An 18,420-nucleotide genomic window follows, 5' to 3' on the forward strand; every position below is an offset into this window, starting at 1 on the left:
TGAGCATTGGAAAAAACAAAGAAATAAAAATCATTAATACTTACGTATGGTTAGATATAGTTTTCTAGATTAAAATACAAAATGTATTTACCTGAAGTGTGTTTTAAAAAGACAGTTTTTTATAATTAAAAGTTACAAATCTCTTAAAAAAATCAAGTTAAATTAATTTTAAATGTAATGTTTTCGAAACCACCCTTTCGCACCTCCCCCGCAGTGCCCTAAACAGTCGATATTTTGCGCCCAGCCCACGCCTGGTCACACTGCGCACAGCAACAGCAAGAAGAAGAACAAGGGCCAACTTGATGGTCACCTAACTGCGCTTTATTAATTCATTATTTTCCAAAATAATGCACATATACACCCGCCCACAGCCGCCCTCCGCCCCCGCCAATCATAAAATGTGAGTGGTAAGCATTTTCCTTGGGGTCTTATCAACAATCTGAGCCCCAATTCTCAACTCTTCCGTTTCCTTGTTTCCTCGCCCACCCAGAAAACAATAACAAAGGTCTGTTATTGTTGTTGCTGCTGCTGCTGCGCTGGAAAAAAAAGCAGATTCACAAGAAAATTTAAAACGCACAAAGGAGAATCGGGAAATTTCGGATTAGGTGGAAAAACCAGGCAAGATGTCGTGGTTCAATCCCTGGGATGGCCTCAAAACGAAAATGTGTCGCTACCTGCTGCAGCGCTATTTGGGCCAGTTTTTCGAGAATAACTTGAACCTGGAGCAGCTGAAGGTTGATCTCTACAACGGCAAGGCGGTGGTGGAGGACATATTCCTGAAGGTCAACGCGTTCAATGACCTCTTCGAGGATCAGGGCTGGGCCTTCGAGGTGGTTTCGGGCCACATTGGTTGCCTCACAGTCGTTGTGCCCTGGAACGCCCTGATGACCAACGACAGCAGCCTGGAGATCCACAATCTTACGATCACCTTGAGGCCAGTAACTCGTTTCCAGAGCGGCACCACCATGCTGGAGTCCATGTGGTCCTCCGTTAGCAGCTCCATGCAAATGGCCGAGGAGTGCATGAAGCAGGTGGACGACGATGTGCCCTTTCTGAATCACAATAACGCCCTGATTGGCCTGGAGAAGTTTGCCGAAACCATCGACAATGTGCTCAATCGCATACGGGCCAAGCTGACGAATACCACTTTAAATATAGAGTACCTGCTGCCCAGATCGGACAGGAAACTGGTGCTGTCCTTCCAGGCCAGTCATGTGGAGTACAAGAACAAAACGGGCTACGAGATGCCCATGTCCACCTCTCAGGACACCGAAACCGAGGAAGATCCCAACAGCAGCTTCAACGCCCTGCCCATGATAGCCAAACATAATCTGGTGATCGAGGGACTTAGCTTGCACACTTCGGAGGTGCTCGATGTGATGGACCACCAGTTCGGACCCACTCCCTATGAGCAGCTCTGCAAGATTGTAGAGCTCAAGGGCGCGCAGAACATACAGATCAACATCAAGCAGACGGAGAACATTGCGGGGCCGAAAGTCAGTCTGGAACTGAGTCTGGATGACATATACTTCATGATAACGCCGCGGCAAATTCACCTGCTCGTCGAGCTCTCCAAGGGATTCAACAGCGGTGGCCAGCAGGAGCGACCCAAAAAGGGCAGGAGCTTAAAGTCGGCTCCACCCAGTGAGTATCAGATGCAAAATCAACAGCAGCCCACTAGAATGACAGGGATTTTGGGTCAGAATGCAGATTGGTGTACTGGAATGTCAGATGCCGAACCCTCCGAATACTCCGGCTATGGTAATCCGCCGAGAAGCGCTTATTCACGCAGTCGAAAGATGAGCGAATCCACAAACAGCATGCTCACCTCCTGCACCAATACCCTCCAGCAGGAATTGGGCTACACGGAGAAGTCCGGCGAGATTCTCAAGTTCAAGGTGCAAATCTCCAAGATCTATGGAGTTGCTCTGCACCAGGATATTCTCATTCAAAACACGGCCAACATCGACAGTTGCAGCACGGTTTTCGATCACGCCAGTTACCTTCGCTACTCGGACACTGCCAGTGGTTTCTTTTTGGGCACTCTCCTCGACAACCACATGCCCCTGCAGCAGCAGCAGTATCTCCTGCTGCGAGCAGCCCCAATCATCGTTGGTGGAAGCCAGCAGCGCTACTTCCAGGAGCTCACGTCTAGGACTACTCTGTCCGCCACTGCGGTGGATCTCTGCGAGGTGTTGGACAACTCCATGGAGCACCTGCTGCAGTTCGATCGCCAGCGGAACTGCCCGGATGGCTACCACATCCGACCGGAAATTGTGATCACCCAGAGCTCCTCGTTTATGTTCAAGCAAAACCACAATCGTTGCACCAACAAAATAGAATGCAGTTTGGACGAGTGTACGGCTGAGTTGGATATATCTATATACGATCGCTTGGGAGCCCTATTTGGCTGCTCGCCGTTTTCTAGAGACTCGGCTCCTTCAAATCCTTATCCAGACGATCCCAGCCAAACAGAGTTTAGTGTAAAGTGCGAGAATCTGCGTCTTCACTTGCGTTTTCCCGTTGTGGATGGCAGAGCTGCTAATGATCCGCAGAAGATACCCTGGTGGAAGAAGAACGTGCGACGGGATTTCTTGGCCTTAGAGTTCCGCTCCCTGGTGGTCAGTTCGAGGACTCAAATCAGCATCGTTTCGGATGAACTGGATGCGTTTTACTGTGATGCAGATAAGCAGAGTGCGGTGCATCTCCTGAAGTGCCAGCAGAGAATGCAGTCGAATAAGAAGATCCAAATTGACATACTCCAGCTGAAGGACACCAGTGATAGCCAGAAGAAACCCCCAAGGAAATCGCCCTTTAGCTCAAAATGTACCTTTGGCTACACTTCCCATGTGGAGGGACTCGATGGGAGTCTGGACAAAAGTGATTCCCTTCTGCCGGGCGAAACGGAGGAAATCAATGAATTCTGCGATAGTTGCACGCAATCCTCCAAGCTGAAAATCTTTGTCTTTATCCCACTCGTAAAGGTTGTGCTGGAATCCAAGAGCATGTATGAACTGATATACAACAGGCTGAATGGAGATCTCTTCATGTGGGAGCCACGTTCCCCGCATTATGACAACAATCCGGAGGAGGAAGCAGGAGAGTCAAAGAACCTGGACGCAGAGCCCCAGTTGGAGGAATTCAGGAGGAACCTGCTTCTCAGCACCAGTGCAATGGAGAGTAGTATTTACTTTTCCATGGCGGAGCCAACGGTTTCTGCAGCACCGGCACCACCAGTTCGAAATGAAGCCTTCTCCTTTGAGATATTCGTGGAGCAGGGATCCTTGATTCTGTTCTCCCACTTTCTCGATCCCGAGAGCAATCAGCGCTCCAAGGAGTGCGGCAAGTTCCAGGTGAATGTCAAGGAACTGCGATTGTTTACAGTGAACGGCTTGGATAACGATTCGAACAGGAGTTTCTTCTGCATCCAACTGGGCGAAATTGAGGCTTTGCACTGCGGAAACACTCTACAGGATTTGGTGCTAGCCTGGAGTGATTTGCCGGACAAAAATCTGCTTCCCACCATCTATAATTTTCCAAATGATCACCAGCAGCAGGATAGGAAAAGAACGGAGGTTTTATCCCTAGTGGCTGAGATCAAGAAGCAACCGGAGCAGCGCATCAAGAGGATGAAGATGTCGTTTGGGATAAGTGGCGCTGTCCTGCAGCATCACTCCTGCCCCTCGGAGCACACTTGGCTGAATCAATTAATTGACTTTATAGACGTGGCTGATTTTCCCATTGAGGAGTATGAACCCTTCGCCCTGGTTTCCGAATTGCAATTGCATGTTTGGAATGCTGGGATTGACTATCGTCCGAAATTCTTCCCTCAGCGCGCTTTCCTCGATCTGGGTTACTGCACCCTAAGCAGCAATATCATATCATCCATGAGCGGCTGCACCCTGCGACTCCTGGCCGAAGATTGTGTTCTCCAGCTGGGTCTTTTTAACGAATCCAATGACTCTTTGATACCTGTGCTGAATCTGGGACTGCTGAATATATCGTTTAGGTTGAATGCGGAAGGAAGCGGACAACCGAGAGTGGATCTGCGCTCCTCCATCCACGATATGCACCTGAAGACCTGCTACGATTCAGCGGCTGCTCTGGCCCAACTGATAGCCTATGTGGCCAACGACAGGGATTTGTGTCCGCCCGAGGAGCCCATCTTGAATGAGGAAATCAAGCCCGCAGAACCGAAAGCCAATGAGGAGCAGGAGGTGAGCGATCACACCCAGAACCATGTGAGCAAACTGATGGCCGATGCTGTGATGGATGTACAGAGCTCACCCAATCCCAGAGCTGCCAAATCTCCGGGCGGCAGGGAAGAGGGAATCGAGATATTCTATTTTCCGGATGAACCGAAGGAGAAGAGAAAATCCACGCCCGCCAAACAACAGACGAAATCCCTGATGGTGGAGAGTCCCTCGGTCATCGGGGACATCCTGGACTTTGAGTCGAACGTGATCTTGCAGTCTTACTATCACCAGAGTCAAGTGCATCCGCAGACAACATTGGGCTCCGAAGTGCAGCTGGAGCTGGGATCTTTGGGCAACGTGGAGGAGCGCGATTTCGACATCATCCACGACGAGGAGATATCACGCATGGACAAGTTTGGCATCAAGCAGATCTACATCTCGGAGGATCCGCTCCAAATTGTGGATAACCACTTTGAATTGCCCCACGAAAAGGTGGATCTCCTGAGGCCTCCAGCTAATTTCCCAGTGGCCGAGAGCAGTTACACCCTCTGCGAGATGACCTTCACCTGGCACCTTTATGGCGGCCGGGATTTCCCGGATGAACCTCTTAAGAAATCCTCTTCATCCGCCACTAGTGGTTTTGGCATGTCGGATACCTACAAGTATGGAGTGTCGCAAGCGCAGGAACAGGATAAACAGGACAGGAAGGGTTCCAAGAAAAGTCTGCCCAAGCAGCCCAAAGGCTCTAAGCGCAACTTGGAGGTGCTGGTGGAGATACAGCTCTCCAAGATTCGATTCTCCTACGAAACCTATCCGTTGACATCCATGTACTCATCTCGCCAGGTGCTCCTCGTCTCGGAAATTGAAATAAGAGACAGGCTGCGCTCCTCGGACATTAACAAGTTTTTGTACCACCCGACGGGCAACAATTTGTCCCACAAACCGGACGAGAACATGGTGATAGTTAAGGCTCTGAATGTGCGTCCAAATCCACAGAAGAGCTCCGCGGAGGAGTGTTCCTTGAGGGTCTCCATTCTGCCCATAAAACTCAACATTGACCAGGATACACTTCTCTTTCTGGAGGACTTCTTTTCGGGCATGTTCCGGAACTCTGCTGGAGCTACTAGTGGCGGCAAAACAGAGAGCAGCGGCTCCTCCGCAGCGGATATGCCGGTCATGTCGGTAAGCAAACTACCGGAGGATCTGACCGATGAACTGCCCGACTCCGAAGTCAAGGAGATGGTGGAAAGGAATCTGAATGTGCTGATTGAAGAGAACAGCGTGGATATCGAACTGGAGGAGGATCCTGCCACGGCTCCACCTGTATTTTTCCGCGAAGTGATCTTCAGTCCAGCGCTGCCCATTTGCTTTGACTATCATGGCAGGCGGATTGAGCTCTCCCGAGGACCTGTCACCGGCTTGATCATGGGTCTCGCCCAGCTGCAAGGATCTGGAATTAATCTAAGGGAAATTGTGAACCGCAGGGGCATCCTGGGATGGAACAAACTCTGCGAGTTTCTGGCCAAGGAGTGGCTCAAGGACATCAAGCGGAATCAACTGCCCAATATACTGAGCGGCATTGGGCCCACAAATGCGGTGTTGCAGCTTTTCCAGGGTGTCTACGATCTTTTCCGGATGCCCATCGAGCAGTACAACAAGGATGGACGGATTATCAGGGGATTCCAGCTGGGAGCACAGAGTTTCACGGCCCGCACAGCACTGGCTGCCTTGGAGATCACCTCCAGGATTATACATTTGCTACAGTTCACAGCGGAGACTACTTTCGATATGCTATCTGCAGGTCCGTCCATGAAGAAGAGGAAGGGCGGCAGACAGGGCAAGAGGAGGCGGCAAGGACGACCCAAGGACCTTCGCGAGGGCGTGGCCAATGCCTACACCATCGTAAGGGAGGGCATCAACGAATCGGCCAACACACTCATCGAAGCGGCCATCACGGAGCACGACCAGAAGGGCTACAGCGGAGCAGTGGGCGCAGTGGTGCGCCAGATTCCCCAGCTCGTCGTCTGCCCAGCGGTGCTGGCCACCCAGGCCACCACCAACATCCTGGGCGGCGCTAAGAGTTCACTGGTTCCGGAGGCAAAGCTGGAGGCGCGCGACAAGTGGAAGCAGGAGATCCACTAAGGGAGCTGCTTCTCCAATTTGATTAGGTTTACGGTAGCTTTAGTTCAAGGGGCTTAAAACATAACGTAATGTTTTCTATTGTTTTACTAATAATAAACAATGTACATAAAAGGAGCACATGCACAACGAGGGGTAGACGAGGAATTTGGGGTCCCGAACCGTGATTTCGGAATGGGTGTGATTGAACTTGTTCTTTTTAGCCATACTACAGTACATCAAAGTTATATTTTTTATTATTTTACCTAAATAAAAATGTATATAAAATGAATTGGGAGATGTATTTATTAATCTACGATTTTGATGAAGCAGAAATTATCAATTTATATAGGTATGTATATTGATCGGAGATCAATCGTCTATATCCTTAAGAAGCCATTAAAAAGTTCGTCGGTTTGAAAAAAAGTTTCTTAACTAATTATACCATAAAACATTTAGAAAAATAGTTTTACAAATTTGTATGTCAGTATTTCTTTCGCAAATATTAGGATTGTTGATCGTTGGAATGACTGAATAGGGAAATGGTCGGCTCTAGAAGCATAAATATGTAGGATATCTTGGAAATGGACGTTGGCCCCAAGTGTGTGAGTTATTTATAAAAATGAAATGAATTTATTAGATTGTCGAGATTGTTTCTTAGGAACTCAGTGTTAGTTCAGTGGGAAATCCTAAGTCCCCTGTGATTGAGACAGATAGTCGAGTATTAAATTTCCAGACGTGCAAAAAACTTCAAATAATCGCCGTACAGTTCATTGTGTCAACGGACACCATTATAAGTCAAAAGACATTTTTTTTAATTTAAAAACCTAGCTAACTACAGTATTTCTTAAAAATAAAATTTAAGATTCTATATTTTTAAAGATTCAAATGATTTTCAACCGTTATTATTTAGCGGGATCTTCGACTAACCTATAAATCGTCATGTGTGAATGGCATCTTTGCGAACATCTGATGTGTTTGCTGTTCGGGGCGAATATCAGTTAGCTGGCGCATGGTTTACGTAAAAGCCGCATAATTTGCTTGATTTTTTAATAAAAAATATATTTGTAAGTAGAAATCAAAGTGCAAAACCATGTCTGCCGGTTTGACTCGCTTGTGGGAGCGCCTGCCACTCAAAAAACAAGCGGCCCAAAGCAGTATTCGCGTTTTTTCCAACCAAGAGCAGCAGCAGCAGCCAGAAGTGGAAGACGATGAAGGTAAACAATGGGGTGTTCCTCAGAAAATACAGACATTAATGGATATATCTTCACGTTCCGGGTATAGAATTCCGGGTGCTCAGTTTGCGGACGGTGAAGCAGCAGTTCCAGCGACGCCAGCAGGTGCGCAGGGATCCCATCACACCACCGCGCACAGGACGCATGGCTGTGGATCAGGATTGGACGGCCGTTTGGCCCGGACCACGCTCCTTTCACCCGGCCAGTGTGCCACTGCCACTCCGCCAGGGATTCACGGAACGCGGTGCAGCGGCCCCGTCGAAATTCGCCAACGCTGAGCTGATGAAGATACCCAACTTTTTGCACTTGACGCCACCGGCCATTCGGCAGCAATGCGAGGCCATCAAGAGATTCTGCACGCCATGGCCAAAGGGTCTGGAAACGGAGGCCAAGTGGCAGCGCCACTTCCCCGTGGAGGTCACCACCACGGACTTTTGTCACAGTTTGCCCACGATCAGAAATCCGGAGGCCAGGCGGGTCACCATTTCCCTGAAGCTCTCTGATCTTAAGTTCGACTCGCATGCCCGGGATAAGTTCCTGCGTCTGGTGGGCGATCGTTACAACAAGGACACGGACATCCTCACCTTCGTCACGGATCGGTGTCCGCAAAAGAAGCAGAACTACGACTACGCTCTGTATTTACTCACCGCTTGCTACCACGAATCCTTCGTCACCGAGCCCTGGGAGGCAACCAAATCGGAGGCCGACATGGAGGTCTATCTGTTTGAGAGGAACCAGTCCAAGCTCTCCGCCGAGGGAATCCTCAACTGGAACGCCAAAGAGGGTGCTCCCAAGGTGGCCCCCAGTAAATCGTATGCCAATTGTGTGGAGCAACTGATAAACGAGGGGGAAAACGAGTACAACTTGGGGAAATACAAGGAGGAGGTCAAGAAAATGTTGAACATTGCCTAGAGATCAGTTGTTGAAACCAATAAAAAGAGATGTTAGTAAAAGAACGTCAATTTTGTAAGACGCATTAGCGTTTATTTCTTTTTACTACCACATAAAGGTATTTTAATTGCTATCATAATCATGTTTTTGGATATTAGATTATAATAGAAAATTTTTAAGTAAGTCCAAAAATTCGTTGGACGATATATAATTCTTTCCTAAGATTTAATATAACTATATAACTATTGATCATTTTAAATTTTAAGGTGAAACCCCCCTAACACGGCGCCCTTTCTTCTGGGTGAATGTTCGAACAGCTGTTTTTGCGGCTGGTGAAGGCGTTTCCATGCGAACGGCATTAGAACAGCGCCAGAACTGCCAAAAAAAACCAAATTTCCGCGGACGTGGAAGCAACCTTTTGTTTTGCTATGCTAATTAATAGTTATTAGTTTGTTCAACCCAGATCGGATGGATGTTTGAGTGGGTAATACTTTTCACCAGGTGAGAATAAGTGTAAGCTTACAAGAAAAACATGAAAACACCTGATAAGAATTCACCTGCTGATGACGTTTCACCTGATTAAAAGTCATAAAATCGTGATTTATAAACAAATACAGGAGACTTATTGGTAAATTAAAAGCTGTAATACTCTTAATTCTTGAATCGTGTATTGTAAATCTTTAATATATATGCGAGATAATGTAAATATCCAGCGGAAGTTCTTCTACCATATACATACATGTGTAATTTCTTTTATCTCAACTTTCAATTCGGGGAAAATGTTTCCCTTATCTTTTGGTTCTTTTCTTATGTGCCACTTAAAAAGATATATATGTGCTTACGTTTCTGTATTTTTCTTTTCTTTTTGTCGTAGGCAAGGTTCTTGAGGGAAAACCACGTTGCAGCGCTAGATGAAAGACAACCCAGCAAACACCGCAAAACACCTGAGCTAACAATCTATTATCACCAGTATTCCGCGGCATTGTACCACTTTTAATGGTTCACATAGACACCCGTAGAGCGGACACGTAGCCACGGATTTCCGGCAAATATGCGGCGACCCAATCTCAAATGGATAGTGAAGGCCTCGCTGCTTCTGTTGGTCTCTCTGACACTCTTTATACTGATAACCAGTTGGATCTCCTCCAGCCCGTATACCAATAAACCCGTCCATCATGGAGGCGTGGAACCTATGCCCGAAAAGGCTGGCCTTTCCGGCGATATTCAGGCAAGGCTGCCAGCTATTAGACAACCAGAGCCTAGAAAACAACCGGAACCCGACTTTGAAGAGGATCCTGAGCTGCAGAAGGTCGATGAACCGGAGCCAGACGATCAGGATGTCCACAATCCCCGGCCGGCGAACGATGAACCTGGGCAGCAGCCCCAGGAGGAGCTGCAGATGGCTCCGCCAGCCGATGCGTCGGTGAAGAAAGATTGGCACGACTACACGGCCATGCAAAAGGACGCCAAACGAGTGGGTCTCGGGGAGAAGGGAAAGGCCGCCTCGCTGGACGATGAATCCCAGCGGGATTTAGAGAAACAAATGTCCCTGGAAAATGGATTTAATGCCCTGCTTTCGGACTCCATATCGGTCAACCGTTCCCTGCCCGACATCCGCCACCCTCTGTAAGTTTGTCATAAATCACATATTTTTGGGGAACGTAGTAGCTGTGATAAGGCTGTGGTTGCCCAATAATCTGTATCCATTGATGTAGCTTTCTTATTATGTGAGGAAAAGCTTATCACACATCACGTTTATTGTGATAATAATTCGATAAGAGCCTCGTGGATATTTGTTATTTAATTGTTTATTGTTTTATATCACTTTGGAAGATCTAAAAATAACCTTGCATTTATTTATATATATTTTATAGCTGTCGCAAGAAGGAGTATGTCGCCAAGTTACCCACTGTCAGTGTAATCATCATTTTCTACAACGAATACTTGAGCGTGCTGATGCGCTCAGTTCACAGCCTGATTAACCGCTCGCCGCCGGAGCTGCTCAAGGAAATAATTCTGGTGGACGATCACAGCGACCGAGAGTATTTGGGTCACGATCTGGAAACCTACATTGCGGAACACTTCAAGTGGGTCCGCGTGGTGAGATTGCCAAAGCGCACGGGTCTGATAGGAGCCCGAGCGGCTGGAGCAAGGAATGCCACTGCCGAGGTGCTCATCTTCCTGGACTCGCACGTGGAGGCCAACTACAACTGGTTGCCACCGCTGTTGGAACCCATTGCCCTGAACAAGAGGACGGCGGTGTGTCCCTTTATCGATGTGATTGATCACTCCAACTTCAATTACCGGGCGCAGGATGAAGGAGCCCGGGGTGGCTTCGACTGGGAATTCTACTACAAGCGGTTGCCCCTGTTGGAGGAGGATCTTAATCACCCCGCCGATCCATTTAAGAGCCCTGTAATGGCTGGCGGTCTCTTTGCCATTTCTTCGGAGTTCTTCTGGGAACTGGGCGGCTACGATGAGGGTCTGGACATCTGGGGCGGCGAGCAGTACGAGCTAAGCTTTAAGATCTGGATGTGCGGCGGCGAGATGTATGATGCTCCCTGCTCTCGCATTGGTCATATATATCGGGGACCTCGCAACCATCAGCCGAGTCCAAGGAAGGGCGACTATCTGCACAAGGTGAGTTGATCTATAGAGAATCAAAACCAATCAAAAACCCCATTTAAAAGGGTCATTAAAAAGAGGGATCAACGGGAAACATACACGTGGTTAAAATATATAAAGATAATAAAAGCCCCGTTCTTGTAAATAAGCAATATATTTATAGTCAGCATGAAGAGTCGCGCGCAATAGTCTAGCTTTTGCCAGAGAAACCAGTTCCCTCTTTTTATTACGGGCCCTATTAAAGTGCGTTGGCCTGTAAACATGGCTTTTATCAGTTCCTATTCCCATAAATAGATAGCTTAAAGTCTTCAACTTGCAAAATTTAAAACATTTTTAACATGGAAATTTAACGTATTACTGCTAAATACATATACAGATATTTACGCCAATATAATCTTGTTGAAATATGCATATTTGTTAGTAATGTTTACTTTTGAACATTTGGGTCAACAAACTTGACACTCCGCTTTTAAAAGTTATTTTTAACAAAGCCGGATTCCTTATCATGTTTTATAGTTAATTCAAGCCATGACAACCATTGCGGTTTGAGGTTTCTATAGATCGTTTTTATAAAGAACTATAATTTATATAGCACAAATCTATTAAATAATAAAACCTTGATAATTTTGCAGAACTACAAACGCGTGGCTGAGGTTTGGATGGACGAGTACAAGAACTACCTGTACAGCCACGGCGATGGACTTTACGAGAGTGTGGACCCTGGAGATCTGACCGCGCAGAAGGCAATCCGCACCAAGCTGAAGTGCAAGTCCTTCAAGTGGTTCATGGAGGAGGTGGCTTTCGATTTGATGAAGACCTATCCGCCAATAGATCCGCCGGCATACGCTCTGGGCGCCATTCAGAATGTGGGGAACAAGAACCTTTGCCTGGACACGATGGGCAGAAAGAAACACAACAAGATGGGCATGTACGCGTGTGCCAACGATATAAAGATACCGCAGAAAACGCAATTCTGGGAGCTGAGCTGGAAACGAGACTTGCGGCTGCGGCGAAAGAAGGAGTGCCTTGACATCCAGATCTGGGATGCCAATGCGCCCGTTTGGCTTTGGGATTGCCACAACCAGGGTGGCAACCAGTACTGGTACTACGACTACCACAAGAAGCTGCTCAAGCACGGCACGGAGGGCAGGAGATGCCTGGAGCTGCTGCCCTTCTCGCAGGAGGTGGTGGCCAACAAATGCGACCCAAGCAATCGCTTCCAGCAGTGGAACTTTGGCTCCTTCAACCAAACCGCGCTGGACAACTACTCCCAGGACCTCGTCCTCAGCCTTTAACCGCTGCACAGCGATATCACTTGCCATGTACTTAAAAAGCTTCGATGTAAATAACTAGGCTAGATAGGTTGTATGGCCATTGGGCCAATTTAAAATTTACCCCGACTCAAGCGCACATTTCCATAGCAATATTAGGGACTTTAAATGTATCTTTATAAATAGTGCATCTCAAAGTAATTCCATTTGCGACAAACATGATTTGTGACGAAGTCTTGGAATTTTGTTTGGTTTTAAGCAAAGTTCTGAGTAAACAATTTATTAAAGGAAAATTTATAGTGAACGTCTTAGGTTTTGTAATACAAAAAATTTGTATTCCAATCATTTTTAAAATAACATTGGGCTAGTTACATACTTTATTGAAGTATTACCCCCACGAACCCATTTATAAACCGTAAAAGAAATAATCAGTATGGCGATTTTAACTTTGTTTTCGTTTTATTTAATATTAATATCTGGTTGCTTTCCATGCGCGTACTTTAAATAAATATAATTTATGTTTTTTCTCATCCATCGACCTTCGTGCTTCACAATCTGTATATACGTTCTCGGTTGTGTGTATCGTTTTACAATATGTATGTATCATCGCAATATCGTATCTCTCGCAGATTTCGCACCTGAAACTCGCTAAATCAGGTGCGCTATCATTGTTCTCTTTTCTGATTTCTAATTTCTGATTTCCGCTTATTACTTATGCTGCTCAGTGTTAATTGGTTTTTGTTTCTGCTTTATCATATGCCAATACGTATAGTTTATATATAAGGTGCACGCCGGGCGCCCCGCGAAACTCAAAAGTCGGTTTGGGGTGTGTAACTTAATGATGGCAAAGGATTTGCTTTTATTTGAAAATGATAAAAAAGCATTTACAAACTATAATAGTTGTTGGCTTGCGTAATCAGTTAATCAATTATCATAAGTTATATTAATATATATATATATTTATATAAACATTTAAATATTTATCAAAACATGTTTTTTCTTGTTGCTCAAAAGTCTTCTTCGCTGCCTTACATTTACATTACATTACGTACAGTTTACATACGATCTATATGTCCGTTCGTCAAATTAAAAATCGTATTATCAATAACCGTTTTTGCTTATCCTTTCCTTGTTTTAAATTGTTTTTTATTTTTGTTTTGTGCAAAATATATTTATATGTAGACTAATTTGATTTGAAATTCAGTTGCGCTGCCACATTTGCATTCTAATCTTTAATTTTTATTTTAACTTTTGGATGGATGCAAATTATTAATTGAGTTTTATACAACAATTACAAATGGTTAGGCAAATAAGTTTAGTATTAGTTGTTGGTTGTTTAGTGCTTAATACTTGATTGGTTTCGAGTCTTTTTGGGTTTTTCAAACTAAATCTTGCAGAAATAATAATAACTAGAATTAACCCCTTATTTGCCGTCGATTTGCGCATAAATAAATATATTTAACCTTCGTTTGTGTTGCATGTGTGTGTGTGTGTGTGTTGCTTAAACTTAGTTTAAATTATGATTAAAGTTTAAAAAATGTCTTGCTGCCTTACATTTCCATCGGTTCGTCTCTTTCTCACCGAGCGTGTGCCGCTCTGCTTGTCTCTTTCTCACTTGCTCAAAAATATTCAAATCTTCTCTAGTTGTAGTTCTAGTTGTCCTGCTCGCACCATTTTCAACTGTTTTGCTTGTGGTCTGGTTTAACGGTAAATCAGCTGAGCATATGGGAAATTTCTTTCAGTGTTCTTGGTAAACCTGAGAGAAATTCCTCATTTGCCCTTTTATACAATTTAAATTCGTTTGGCACTGCCACTCAATTTCGAGCCAATCCCAAAGGACAGTCAAATTGTTGGAAAAACGGGGTATTTAACTAAATTTAAAACTCTTGTAGTGTAGTGTAGTTCTTTTGTAAAAACTGTTTTCCTCTGTTACCAACTATTTTCTTTTGTTGTCTTGCGAAATTCTTTACGTTTTTCTAGTTGCTTGTTAAAAAATGGTTTATTTGTACTTTTGGCAATGATCTTTCTTTTTTCAACTTCCACTAACTCTTAATATGACTTTTTGTTTCTAAGCAAAAATTTCTTTATTTAGTTTTTGTTTTAGTAGTATTCGTTTTTGTTGTTGTTCTGTAGTTTGCATTTTTCTTGTCTTTAAAAAATAACTCATTTAACAGAAATTGTTTTGTTGCTGGCTCTTAAGAAACTAAAGTTAATAGTTGATTTTAAACTAACTGCATTATCAGTTTAGAAACTTGTTATTTTTGTGGTTGGTTTTTTGCTGAGTGAAAAGTGTGATGTATCTGGGTGTTCTTTTTTTGTGGAATGGTGACAACTCTGGCCTGGCAGCGTCAACTGTACTTTTTTTTTTAACTGCAACTCCTTTTTCCGGGGAGTTTTCATACTCTCCTCCTATGGCACACGAAATCAAACGCATTTACAAAAATAATTAATTCTTCTGTCTCCGTTTCTTTTCTTTGCTTTGAGTGAATTTTCAGTCATACAACCCTGTTCTTTGATTTCACTTTGATTTACATGGGTGGATTCATAATTTGTTTAATGGATTGGTTATGTTTTTGTTAGGCCTTATGATCTGTTAGAATTTCTTGAAGTTGCTTAAATTTTTGGTTTGGTTCTTCTCTTGTTAGAGTTCGATAACTTCGAAATACAACCTACACATTAAAAAATTTTCAAATTTTTTGGTTTTCAATCTAGCTTTTTGGGAGAACTGTGTTTGAAATTATTTAAAAAAGTAATTTCAAAAATATCTGGATTACCTAAATTACAAAATTTTTCTTTTAAAAGACTACTAAAATTTTTGGAAAAGGTTTTTAAATTTCAAAACCCTTTTAGGGGTAATAGTTCAATATTTATTCTTCCCAAATCATTTTTGAATTTGTTTTGGAATACAATCCATTTACTACTTTCCGAGCCACCTAATCCCATCGCATGTGAAATCCGGAACAGGGCTGATTTGTGTGGGTGCTTAAGATAAGGGCTATCCAGCGGGTTCCGGCGGTCTGTTACCAGTAGTAGCCCCTCAGCCTGAAGAGATTCAGGTCTGCTGCTGCTGCGGCAGCGGCTGCTGCTGCTGCTGTTGCGGAGTGGGCGGTGGCGCTGCTCCGGCGCCAGTGGGCGTGCCCGGCGGAGGGTGGGTGTGGGTGAGCCCACTGCCAGGCGGAGGCGGCTGCTGCTGCTGCTGCTGTTGGGCGGGGCAACCACCACCGTTGGGCGCGTTGTTCGTGGACGAGGTCGGACTGCTATTGCCCTCCGGATATTTCCCCGAAACCACGCACGGATGCATGGGGAACAGGGTCGTCCACGACGTGGTCGTCAGTGTTGGTGCGTGGAGGGCAACCTTCTCGTTTTTTGACTGCTCGCTGGCATTCTGGGATTTTTTGGAATCACTGCTCTTCTTCTTTTTACTGCCGCTGGCCCCGTTCTTCAGCTGCTGGCCATTGGCGGCGGACTCCTTCTTAATGGGCGGCGGGTCGTCCATGAGGGCATCCTCATCCAGATCGTCCAGATCCTCGCCAGCCGCCTTCTTAATCAGTCGCTCGCGTTCCTCTTTGGCTTTGTTGTCCAGATCCGTGTTGATCTTCTTCACCCGCATCTTCTCCTCCCACTCATCTATGCCATGGCGACACCGATTGAGATTCCGGTGCTGGTAAAAGATCAGGGTCATCCGCGTGGGATGATGACGGTCTGGCCTTCGCACCGCCGTCGTGGCGTGCATCTCATGTTTGGCACACTCGATCAGGACACTCCCGTGATTCAGGGCAATGGCCACGCCGCCCATTTGGGGATCCTGGAAGGCCTCGATGTTCTCATTGATCTCTGCCACCTCGCCAATAGGTTCGATTTTGCTGGTATTCGTGCTTCCCGGCGAGGCAGCAGGCGGTGCCGTGGATGCTGCACTTGCTCCGCCAGTGGGTGTTTGGTTACCAGCGGGATTGCCTGATCCGGCATCGTTGCTAGAGGATTCGCCAGTGGGCGTGGGTGTGGCTACTGTATCGGAGGTGGTTTGGCCATTACTCAGGTCGGGTAATATCGTTTGTGGCGCTTCCTGCTGCTGCTGTTGCACCTGTTGCGCCTGCTGCTGCTGCTGCTGCTGTTGCTGTTGTTGCTGCAACACCTGCTGCTGCTGATGATGCAGTGGTCCTGGCATTGGAATTATGGGTTTCTGGATGCCCACGCCCGCAGGCGCCGCTGCACCATGGGTGGCTATCAGGGAGCCCGCTCCCGCTGCAGGATTGGCACCACCGTAACCGGAGTTGACGGACCCCGTCTGATGGTGACCATACATATTCCAATTGGGCGATGGTGGAGGAGGCGTGGGCGGAGGCGTCTGCTGGGGATACATGCCGTAGGGTGAGTACGCCTGGTGATACCCATAGTTGTAGTTCATGTTCTGATAGGCATCGTAGGCGGAGTACGCCGAATGTGGCGGCGGCGGTGGAGGCGGGTACATCTGGTAGTTATTCGGATACTGAGCCGTATACTGGGCCGTATAGTCGCTGGGCGGTGGCTTCGGCTTCACGAATCCCTCCTGCGGATGATGATGCGAGGTGGTCAGCGGCGCGAGGTTCGTCATCGGTTGCATGGCCGTCAGGGCGGTTAGTTTGCTCTCCGTGAGATTGTGATGGTGATGATGGTGGTTCACCAGGGTGGTGGAGTCCGGGTTCTCCTCGCCGCTGACCAGCCGGCTCTTGAGGTCACCGGGTGCTACTCCTCCGCCCACCGCGGGCAGACCACCGGGTAGGGATCCTCCCGTTAGGGCTGCCTGTTGCTGTTGGGCTTGCTGATGTTGCTGCTGCACCTCAGTGGTCACGCCAACGGGATTGGCTAGATTCGAGGCGGGATTACTGACCAGGGTTTGATAGCTCCCCGGTCCATAGCCATTGCTCGTCTCCAGTTGGGTGGGAGTAACCGAAGGAGGAGCTGTGGGCGGAAGTGCTCCGGGCGCCCCTGCTCCAGTGGTGGTTCCGCCGGGCACAGAGGTAGCCGGTGGCACGCCCAGTTGTGGCTGAGCCGTGGGCGTGGTCGGTGTCAGTGGTGGCACTCCGGCCACCGCCGCTCCCCCAGGACCTCCTGCTCCACCTCCTCCTGGTCCTCCTGGTCCCACCTGCGCCTGCATACCCATCGCAGCATGGGGCGTTGGCCACTGGCCATAGTAGTTCCTGGAGTCTATGTAGGAGCCCGTCTGGTAGTCATAGGAGTACGGCGAATCCAGGACAGTGCTTGAGATCTGGTTGGACTGCAGTTGGGCATCCGTGAACGTGTCGATCATGGTGGCCATGTTCATTAGGCTGGAGTTGGAGCTCATCAGCTGTCCGGGTTGATTGCCCGTACCCGCTGCCTGGCCACCATTGCTCTGGGAATTGGCATTGGAGCCATGGACTGGTGGCGTACTGAAAGCACTGCCCGCCGGACTGGGATTGTTCGTCACGGGAGTCTGACATCTGGGCGAGGGCGTCGACGGAGGCGCTGATCCCGGCGTGGAAGCACTGGAGTTGTTGGACTGGTTGGACTTTCCCTTGCCCTTTGACTTGCCACCCGCTCCATTGGCTGCCACTCCTCCTCCCCCACTGCCGTTTTCCTTCTTGATGTGCGCCGTTCCCAGGGCTGGCGGACTACTCTGCTGGTTGTTGGCCTGCGTCTGGGACTGGGCTCCATTGCTGGAGCTGCTCTGGCTATTGGCATCCCCGACCGCGTCCTGATCTCCGTCGGGTGGCACCGCATCGTCGCCATCCTTTCGTTTCTTGCCATGCCTTCTGCAGGGTATCAAAGGTGTTGATCGCACGCGTACTTCGCAGGGGAATCTGTGGAATTGGGTTGAAAAGTTGGGAGTATATATTAGCATAGTTCGGAAATAAATACACTCGGAACAAAAATCGAGGTAAAATGAGGGAACTCGTTAAAAAAACATATGCCAATTCCATATTTTAAAAGGTTTAAACGAAAATATATACGTTGGTTCTAGTTTCGGATCTTTTAATTGAGATTACTTAAGGAAAAATCCTTTCTAAGGTATGAATGCTCTAACTTTACTATTTAAGGTTCTGTTTTGATTCTCTAAATTTGAAC

The 18,420-nt window shown here is 46.9% G+C and overlaps 4 protein-coding genes across 10 annotated transcripts in view; 3 read left to right on the plus strand and 1 right to left on the minus strand.

Annotated features, from left to right (window-relative positions):
* Positions 1-267: 267 nt before the first annotated feature.
* On the plus strand, positions 268-6,602 carry LOC119552842 (autophagy-related protein 2 homolog A). Of its 2 annotated transcripts, none has more exons than XM_037862704.1 (2): positions 268-400; positions 491-6,602. In XM_037862704.1, the coding sequence occupies exon 2, from the start codon at positions 624-626 to the stop codon at positions 6,336-6,338; it is 5,715 nt and encodes a 1,904-aa protein (XP_037718632.1). In that variant the 5' UTR covers positions 268-400; positions 491-623; the 3' UTR covers positions 6,339-6,602. The 2 variants fall into 2 exon arrangements, with proteins under 2 accessions (XP_037718632.1, XP_037718633.1); XM_037862705.1 differs by having other exon boundaries at positions 275-407.
* Positions 6,603-7,309: 707 nt separating this feature from the next.
* Positions 7,310-8,511, plus strand: LOC119553217 (28S ribosomal protein S35, mitochondrial). Its single transcript, XM_037863475.1, has 2 exons — positions 7,310-7,531; positions 7,599-8,511. The coding sequence occupies exons 1-2, from the start codon at positions 7,408-7,410 to the stop codon at positions 8,459-8,461; spliced, it is 987 nt and encodes a 328-aa protein (XP_037719403.1). The 5' UTR covers positions 7,310-7,407; the 3' UTR covers positions 8,462-8,511.
* Positions 8,512-8,794: 283 nt separating this feature from the next.
* LOC119554708 (N-acetylgalactosaminyltransferase 6) lies at positions 8,795-13,803 on the plus strand. Its single transcript, XM_037865719.1, has 4 exons — positions 8,795-8,941; positions 9,315-10,066; positions 10,315-11,080; positions 11,698-13,803. Exons 2-4 carry the CDS (start codon positions 9,492-9,494, stop codon positions 12,358-12,360), a joined length of 2,004 nt encoding a protein of 667 aa, XP_037721647.1. The 5' UTR covers positions 8,795-8,941; positions 9,315-9,491; the 3' UTR covers positions 12,361-13,803.
* A 137-nt stretch (positions 13,804-13,940) lies between these two features.
* The window catches only part of LOC119554707 (DNA N6-methyl adenine demethylase), a 106,274-nt gene continuing 101,794 nt past the window's right edge, over positions 13,941-18,420 (minus strand). For all 6 annotated transcript variants that reach the window (XM_037865718.1, XM_037865717.1, XM_037865715.1 and 3 more), the window contains one exon: positions 13,941-18,155. In XM_037865718.1, coding sequence (XP_037721646.1) covers positions 15,389-18,155 — 2,767 coding nt within the window. In that variant the 3' untranslated portion in view covers positions 13,941-15,388. The remainder of the gene's footprint in view (positions 18,156-18,420) is intronic.

The sequence above is a fragment of the Drosophila subpulchrella genome, chromosome 3L (assembly GCF_014743375.2).
Source record: "Drosophila subpulchrella strain 33 F10 #4 breed RU33 chromosome 3L, RU_Dsub_v1.1 Primary Assembly, whole genome shotgun sequence".
Taxonomy (NCBI): Eukaryota; Metazoa; Arthropoda; class Insecta; order Diptera; family Drosophilidae; genus Drosophila; species Drosophila subpulchrella.

Coding starts and splice junctions, on each gene's coding strand:
- LOC119552842 (XM_037862704.1), top strand. CDS start 624: ATGTCGTGGTTCAATCCCTGGGATGGCCTCAAAACGAAAATGTGTCGC.
- LOC119553217 (XM_037863475.1), top strand. CDS start 7,408: ATGTCTGCCGGTTTGACTCGCTTGTGGGAGCGCCTGCCACTCAAAAAA. Junction 7,532..7,598: donor AGAAGTGGAAGACGATGAAG/GTAAACAATGGG, acceptor TTCCGGGTATAG/AATTCCGGGTGCTCAGTTTG.
- LOC119554708 (XM_037865719.1), top strand. CDS start 9,492: ATGCGGCGACCCAATCTCAAATGGATAGTGAAGGCCTCGCTGCTTCTG. Junction 10,067..10,314: donor CCCGACATCCGCCACCCTCT/GTAAGTTTGTCA, acceptor TATATTTTATAG/CTGTCGCAAGAAGGAGTATG. Junction 11,081..11,697: donor AGGGCGACTATCTGCACAAG/GTGAGTTGATCT, acceptor ATAATTTTGCAG/AACTACAAACGCGTGGCTGA.